Here is an 8,154-nt window from a genome sequence, read left to right as displayed (position 1 = left end):
GGTAGTACTACTCTGTACGACCGAGCAACAGGAACTGCCTTCCTGCATACCCGCCGCACTTCCACACCGCCGAAAAAGCATTGGGGAGGTCTGCATGAACAGAGGCTGGGACCTCGAGATCCGTTTCGTTGTTGATAGAGAAAAAACAAAATAAAAAAAGACCTATATTAGTTCCTCCAAAACACCATCCCAAAACCAGTTATTTAAACTAGCTGCACAGCAGAAGTAAAAATCAGAGGAAAGCGAGAAGCATATTACAACCGAGCCAACACCCCGTCTAGCCTTAGACACTAAGCGGTTGATTGTAAGCTAGCGTGCCACCGTAGAAAAAAAAAAAAAAAATAGAAGAGAGAAAGGACAATAGCTAGGAAGCACTTAGCCAATAGCGTCATAAGACGCAACAGTCCATCGGTCCAAGTATCTCATGACACTCTCCACAGCCATTCGTGTTGAGCTTACCACAGGTCTATATTGACCTGACCACGTTCCCGTGATCTTTGATAGAGAATAACAGCAACCTAGAAGTGGCGACGCCCCGCAGCAAACCTACCTCAGACCCCTCAACGCATCAACCTCCCTCTGCAGAGCGTCCAGGTCTGCCAGTATGTCCTTGCCGGTCCCAGGATCCTCAATGTGAATCTCTTCCGGCACAGCCTCGTGCACTCTGGGCACCACGTTGTCCGAACCTCCGTCAGCGCTGGTCCTACTTCCACCCCGTCCCCGCGGTCGGGGAGGAGGCGGCGGGGGCGGCGCCGCAGCTGAAGTCGGTGTCAAGGACCCGCTACCATCAATTCGGCGTGATTTCGAGTCGATGCTTCGGATGCTCGCAGGTCTGCCGCTCCTCACCGAGTTTTTCCTCGCCGGTGGAGGTGGTGGCGCCCCTCCGCTGCTCACGCGCGGCGTGGGAGAATCGCCCGGCCACGTATATCCCGAACCTGGGCTTGTAGGCGTCCTCGAGACCCCGGGAGACGTAACGCCGTTGTTTGGTCGCGTTGGGTTACTAGTCGCAGCGGACCGCCTGGGCGGTGGTGGAGCTGGGGCAGGGGTGCGGATGCTTGAGGATCTGGAGCGAATAGACTCTGAAGATGGACGACGCACGCTATCCCCGTCCTCATAGTCTTCTTTTGAGTTGTGTGTGGCTGATACCGGGGAAGCCAGTGACGTCACGGTAGTTCTGCTGTCGCTCCGACCGTGCCCGGGCCTACGCGGCGGCGGCGCTGCGGGCTTCTTGGGTAGGGGTAGCGGCGCAGTAGAGTGTGAAGCATTAGGCGGGGTTGGTGGTCTTGGAGACGGAATTTCGTCATCAGGAGCATCCGGGTCTACATCCACTTCTGGTATCTTCCCTGCAGCCTCGCGATCAAAGACGCTTTCATTGACGTCTCCGCCGGGAACCCTCGGTGCTGGTGGCAATGGCTTGTTGAGATCTGAGCTGGCCGATGAAGACCTGAGGTTTGGTGAGAGTCCAGGGTCTTCCGCAGAGTCCAGACCTGACAGGTCGAGATTGAATGGCTTCCCGTGCCTCGATGCTGGTGGAGGGGGCTTCTTGCGAAGCGTCTTGCGCCGAGTCCGCTGCGCCGGTAACAGGCCATGCTCCTCATCCTCATCCTCATCCTCATCCGAAATCTCGTGTGATGTACGAGGAGTCTCCTGAGGGAGATTCGAAGCGTCGGATAGGGACTGCCGGGATATAGACGAGGCATCCGTATTGCTCGCGGCATCCCCTTGATGATGTGGGAGCTGCAGCGGCGCTTGCTGACCGACTGAGGAATGCGGTACACCAGGCTGACCTGTCATCAGCAGTCTCCTAAATGCATCCACATCCATAGAACCCTTTGCGCCGGTAGTTGCCAGTGCTCCTTCGCCATCTGCAGACGTGTTTTCCAAGTCGCTTAATGTTTTTGAGAAAGGGTTCGGGGGTGGCCTCGCTGGGCTCGGTGCCTGATGTTGATTCCAAGCCCCGCCGTTTGGGTTGTAATTGTGGCCATGCCGGTCGCCTAGAGCACCACGCAGTGGCTCATCGTCGTCGCTGCTCTCATCGCTACCCGACAGCTCATATGCTGTGTGGGGCGGGCCGTGAGCCGGAAAACGAGCCTCGAATTCGGCATTGACGGACTCGGGAGATGATGGCGGGGGCGACTGCACACGGACCTTTTTTACAGGCTTTGGTCTCTGGAATGTAGTGGAGGGTGGTGCTTCGGTGGATTTGGGTAGGGATTGCAGCTGCTGTCTAAAGATGTCGCTGCCGTAGCTGTCGTTATTGCTCAAAGCAGCTGGGGCCGAGACGGTGTCAAAGTTTGCGAAGAGGCTGTCAGGAACCGAGATTGGCGGCGGGGAATATACGGAAGCGGATGACGAGGGTCCTCTTCGGCGGAATGGGTTGGATGAGGTAGCGGCGACAGCCGGGTTGTGGTCGGTAGCCATCACGGCGTCGTGGATGCGGCAGTCCCCTCGTGGTTCGGCAACAGAGGGGTAGCCAGGGGGCCGTTTTTTTTTTTCTCTTCTCTTTGTGATATGTCGTCACGGGCGGAGCTGTTGATTTGCCTGGTTGAATTGGTGGCTAGATCTAGACCACTTTTAGCGTTTGAAGATCCGCGATGCGGCACCCATCTCACCCCCAAATATCCACGGTCTTTCTGGGGAGGTAGGGGGCGGTGATAATGAAAAATTCCGAATTAACAAAAAAATACAACGAAATAAGGCACAACCAATGCAGATCAGTCAGGGCTGCAAGGGAAATATTCCCCTGTTAGCAGCATGCACCAACACCGTCACCGTCGAATGACCAAGCGTTCTGCTACTAATTGGAGTGGGTGACGGGGGGAGTTGTAGGCACCTAATGGGCCCAATTGACTTGGCCGATCCAATGTTACTGGGCGCAAGAAGATGGAGGCGCGGGGGATTGAGGCGAGCACAGCCAGGCATCAATCGGATCGGATCAACCGGGAGAACCAAACGCAAAAAAGAGGGTGCTGTGCTGTGCTGTGCTGTGCTGTGTTTTGTTGTGTGTGTACAATATACTGCTGTCAATCAACTTAACATAGGTAGCAAAGCTGCTTCTTGGTTTCCCTGTCGTTCCCTGCCCTTCTCTTGTGTTGCTGCCTTGGCCGGGATGTAGCTAACCTTGTCTGGGCCTTTCTCTTTCTCAAGATGCATCGAATGCACGGGACGAAACAAAGTCGCCCGCACGGTACAGTATCTAGACTGAACTTGGGCTAGCCAAGGTACTGTACATAACGGCAGAAGTAGTTTCGCTGCGTGTCTCTGTGCTTCAACGAGCGTGACTGTTTGATCCGTCAACTTGGATCTTCTTGAATCGTCATAGCTCTTTTGACAGGACGAGATCTACCGGCAAGGCTAATAGAGGGGTAGCAGCGGGCTGCGATAACTAAGGTACCTACAATTAGTTAGTACGCACTGTACCTACCCACCGTAATCACAGTACAGCAGAACAAACCCACGGTAGGTAAGGTAAGGTAAGGTACAGTAGACAGCGAGCACAAAGCTACGAGCAATCGACCACAATCAAAACAACCAATCCCCTAATGATCTCTAACCACCTAGGTACTGTACCACATACGGTACTACCCGGTGGCAACCATCCAATCCTAGTTGAAGTTGGGTAAGATAAGATAGACAGACGCATGTAATCAATGCTTTTGTTGTACAAGAAAGAAAAAATTTAACCACAAGCCGACCTTGTCATCCGTAATCGCTCGTCTCGGCTTGACAGCCAGCGCAAAGACAAAGAATATTAAAGACGAGTCGGGGCCTGTTCGTACGTTTCATGGGGGGCAAAAGCGTGCATCTTGGCAAAACAGTACCAATTTTACCGTGCAAAGGAACATTTCGCACATAACCAAGCTTCTTTCTTTGACGGGAAAGGGGAAAACCCTTGTCGTACTGTAGAACCCTCTTCGGCTCTCTCTCTCTCTCTTTATTTTTTTTTCTTTATTACGCTATTGATCTCTTCTTCCGTCGTCTGCAAGGCAGATATCCCCCATTCCCAATAAATTCAAGTCTGCCCAGGGTTGGACGAACCTAAGCGCCCGTGACGTACAGTACCTTAGCCAAGGCACCATACACAGTAGCACGCGTGATTGCTGAGGTGAGCGTGCGTGACTTGATTGAACAGTTAGTCAGTCAGTTGGGCGCATGGACGGAAGATCGCAGGAAGTAAGCACGGCCGCAAAATGTGGCTTTATTCCCACGTGACACCCCCTTACCAAACCAAGCAAGCGATATTTCCAAGCTCGCGTCTGGGCATAGCACAGAATCTAAGAATGTAAACAAATCCCAAACGGTTAAAAAAAAAGCGTGTCCAGGAGAAGACGGATCGACAAGTTCCGACTGGCAAAAAAGAAACTATGGTTTGAAATATTCACCATGCATTCATTTGTGGTATAATTATACGCGCATCCCCAGCTTTGAAAACCCTCCCACACAATCGCCCCAAAAATCTCAAGGACCCTGCGCGCGCGCCAAATGGTATCAAGACACGACTCATACGCCCAAGGCCCGCCGCCCGCACGCGTCATGGAAAAGACATGAAAAAAGGGCCCAAAGCATCACAGCCCTGCGGTGAACACAGAAACACAATACAGAAACAAAAATCCCAGACACAGAACCCCAGATAGCTTTCCGTCGCACCTCCCAAAAATATACCCATGATAAGAAACGCTCTAAACGCCCAAGTGACAAGACAGATGAAGAAACATGAAGTAACAAAAAGGTCGTAACGGTCCCTTATGCGGCAGTTGCTTCGGCCTTTTCAGTCTTCTTAGGGGTGGCCTTCTTCGGGGCCGCTGCCTTCTTCGGCGCAGCCTTCTTGACCGCCGCTGGCTTGGCTGTCGCAGGTGCCTTGGCAACACGTCCGGTCTTGGTCTTGCTGAGTGCCTTGTCGGCGGCGGGCTTCTTCTCCTTGGTCTCCTTCTTCTCCTTGGGAGCGGCGTCCTTCTTGGCCGCGGCAGCCTTCTTGGGAGCCGCCTTCTTGGGGGCAGCAGGCTTCTCGGCGGCAGCGGCGGCGTCCTTCTCCTTCTTCTCCTTAGGAGCTGCGGCCTTCTTCGGGGCAGCCTTCTTCGGTGCGGCTTTGGCGTCGTCCTTCTTGGCCACCTTCTTAGGAGCAGCCTCCTTCTTGGGCGCAGCCTTCTTGGCCAGCTTGGTACCTCCAGAAGGTCCTGTGAATCATGTCAGAAATTGCGCGTCGAAGATGGAGACCGTCACATGACCTACCCTTGGGCTGCTCAAAAACTCCCTTGTCGACACCGGCCTTGAGGGCACGGTTGAAGAGCGAGTCGAACATGCTGTCCGTTACCTCGCCAAGCTTGTTGTTGGCCTTGACATACTTCTTGAGTTGAGGGCGGCTGATTATTCTGGTTAGCATGCGATGCGACAGATTTGTTGCAAATTAGATTGAAATGAAAGTTGAAATTACCTGCTGCCATTCCGGTCCTTGAGCTGAAGAGTGGCAAGATTAAGAGTCAGCAATAAATTCTAGTGTCATGCCATAGGCTCAAAGGTGGTCCTATGATCAAACACGGCCAAATGCTTGGTTGTGTGGGCAAAAGAGGACCAGCTCGAGTCTCCGACGCGCTGTGACACGCCAGATTTTAGGAAGTGGGAGTAATTACGTTGATGATGGCATCAGTGATCATGGCCTGTAACAGGTTAGCATTCGATGAACATTATTGAGAATTTGAAAAAGTTAGAAAACTGGGAAGACAAACCTGGTACGTAGGGTGCGAAGAGGTCTTGGGGGCAGCGCCCTCAGCCTTGGTTTCCTTCTTGGGAGGCATTTCGACGGTTGATTTGAGAGATGAGTGTTTGAAAAGGTAATAAAAAGAGGATACAGTTGAAATCCTAATACAAATGCTTTGGATTGTGAATTGGAACTTTGCTTTGAAATTGTTTGACGCGTTGATGGTTGTGTGAAAGAGAAAGTCGGAAGAAGGGCGAGGCAGTTGGGTCGGGCGCGTTGTGAAGGTGGGCACCCGTGTTTATATATGGCGCGGGGGTCGCGGCACAATCAGCAGAATCAGCAGCGGGCGCAACTGGAAATTCCCCCCAGCCCCGGACCGGGCTCTCTCTCTCTCTCACACACGCCAAACTCGACTTCTTCCCATCCCACACCAAAAAGCCAAAAAAAAAGGGTCACACCCAAGCGCACGCACTTTTGCACACGCCCACTTTCCCTTATTTTCAATTTGTCCTATTTTTTTCCCTTCGATTTTATCTCATTTTATTTACATGCTCTGCAACGAATAGAAGAATAGACCTAGTCCCTTGCATCCTTCCCCTTCCCCGGACACTTCTTCCGTCAGTGTGCTACCACTACCACATCTTGCCTCGACTTGGTCTCTGCCCTCTTTGCATTTATTTTCCTAGCAGTCCTGTTAAGCCTTGCAGTAGCTTGGGCATTGAAGTAATCGACAGCTGTCTTTGATTGTGTCGACGCTTCTCCGACATAGTTCCCCTTTAAACTGTACATACTATTTGAACGTGTCTGTTCTCAAACCCTTATTCCAGCCGTTGAGACACCGCTGCGTCGTCGCTCCCGCGTTACGTACCTACCAAGATTTTACTTTGGAGCGCATATAGCGAACTACTGTAGACAGGTGTTTTTATTTATTTAGTATTTCCTTCTAGAGCACACCGATTGCAAGGTTTTCGCTCTGGACATGCTTGCCATGTGTAGTTCAATCATGCAGATTTTGACGCTTAACTCACGCGTTCCTGTTCCTTTTGCCTTGGCTCTTTGCATTTCCTGAGTCGGCCAAATAGCTTATAATAGACGAGTCTTACACGTACAACACGGAGCTTTTTCTCTGGCATACAGTGTCATTATATTGCGTTTTGCCAAGAGGATTCAACCTGCACATTAAAGTCACACCGAGCATCTCTCGTCAACGCAAGAAAAAGATGAGAGGGTAAAAAAATCAATGGACCCAGGTTTCTTCCACGGTTCCGTCGCGCCGCGCCCGCCCTTCTCAACTCAGTTGGATGGATGGAGGGGGAAACGGTGTGCAACTCTGATGGGCAGGACCCCAGTCTTTTCCCTTTCTTCTCTGGGCAGGGAGACGGTTCACTAGTAAAGGTCTTCCGCTAAACCCATTTTGGAGACAGCGACGGGATCAGCTGCTGGAAAATGCCCCTCCCCGCCATGGTCGCCGAATTTTCTGATTGGCCAATCTCAACAACATGCTATCCACTTTGTACCTCAGATCAAAAGATCCAGAGAGCCGACCAGCACTCATAGACTTGACGCGCACTCTGATTTCGAAAATCCGCGCCCCCCATCAGTTTGCCCTCTATTCTCTGTTCTCGCCTTCTCTCGTTTCTTCGCTCGACCCTCGTTCCAAACCTTCCTTCTGACTGGGATACTTAATTATTTAAGAGTGATGTATTGATTTTGATTGCGACATTTTAATACACTACCCAACGCCTTTCTGGCGTTCCGGAAACGCATTCGGATCGCGCCGTGTGTCTCGGTCGAGTTCTGGAGTCGTCGCCGACTTTTTTGTGGTTTTGCCTATTGATTTTGCGACTTGATAAAAACTGTACCTGCATCCATAACCGCTATTGCTCCTCGCACACCCATGCTCGATGGTGTTTGGGTTATATCATTCGAAAGACCCAATTGAGATCTTGCCGTTCAGACTTATTTTGTTCATTTTGGTTTGTCCTAGAGTGTTTGAGATCCGTTCGTGGCTCAAGTACCGATTCTCGATTTGCGATGGCACGATCGCGCGAATGAAGCTATCCGCGTCGCGACGCCTCTCTTCTAATTAAACGCACAACTGACGCAACAATGTTTTAATTTGGCAGTCTGACCTCAAGTCGGTTCTTGGACGTCTTGTCGCTTGATTTTTGCCATTTTTTACTATATTTTATTTTTCAGCAAGTGCACTGAGGCTTGTCTTGTCTCGTACGCGAGAAGTTGTTCGCATACAAACCCTTTTGAAGTCACCGCTTGGCTGCCAGTTCCCTATGCCTCAGCGAGCAACTTAATCATATGACAAGAAATCCCGCATGCAAGGTACGCGGGATTGACAAGCCATACTTTGGCTTAATATCTAATTTGTTTATGTTTGTTGGGCTTCTCTGTATTCGTCTGGGCGATACCCGACGCGCAGAGGGCTACTTGTTGCCCAGGCATTT

The 8,154-nt window shown here is 51.4% G+C and overlaps 2 protein-coding genes across 2 annotated transcripts; both read right to left on the bottom strand.

Annotated features, from left to right (window-relative positions):
- Window positions 1-546: 546 nt before the first annotated feature.
- On the bottom strand, window positions 547-2,421 carry PgNI_00998 (uncharacterized protein; the record flags this gene model as incomplete). Its single annotated transcript, XM_031121075.1, has 1 exon — window positions 547-2,421. One exon carries the CDS (start codon window positions 2,419-2,421, stop codon window positions 547-549), a length of 1,875 nt encoding a protein of 624 aa, XP_030986463.1.
- Window positions 2,422-4,366: 1,945 nt separating this feature from the next.
- Window positions 4,367-5,931, bottom strand: PgNI_00997 (uncharacterized protein). The gene is made up of 5 exons (XM_031121074.1): window positions 5,724-5,931; window positions 5,628-5,654; window positions 5,432-5,454; window positions 5,230-5,360; window positions 4,367-5,174 (listed from the first exon to the last, which is right to left on the bottom strand). The coding sequence occupies exons 1-5, from the start codon at window positions 5,790-5,792 to the stop codon at window positions 4,744-4,746; spliced, it is 681 nt and encodes a 226-aa protein (XP_030986456.1). The 5' UTR covers window positions 5,793-5,931; the 3' UTR covers window positions 4,367-4,743.
- Between the last annotated feature and the right edge of the window lie 2,223 nt (window positions 5,932-8,154).

Source organism: Pyricularia grisea, assembly GCF_004355905.1.
Source record: "Pyricularia grisea strain NI907 chromosome Unknown Pyricularia_grisea_NI907_Scaffold_1, whole genome shotgun sequence".
NCBI classification, from domain to species: domain Eukaryota; kingdom Fungi; phylum Ascomycota; class Sordariomycetes; order Magnaporthales; family Pyriculariaceae; genus Pyricularia; species Pyricularia grisea.
This window is presented reverse-complemented; position numbering and strand designations above follow the sequence as displayed.

What these genes read in the sequence shown, in the direction of transcription:
- PgNI_00997 (XM_031121074.1), bottom strand. Translation starts at nt 5,792, where the DNA reads ATGCCTCCCAAGAAGGAAACCAAGGCTGAGGGCGCTGCCCCCAAGACC. An exon ending in CTTCGCACCCTACGTACCAG is followed by an intron (nt 5,655 to 5,723) that starts GTTTGTCTTCCC and finishes AACCTGTTACAG; the next exon opens with GCCATGATCACTGATGCCAT. An exon ending in AGTTTTTGAGCAGCCCAAGG is followed by an intron (nt 5,175 to 5,229) that starts GTAGGTCATGTG and finishes CATGATTCACAG; the next exon opens with GACCTTCTGGAGGTACCAAG.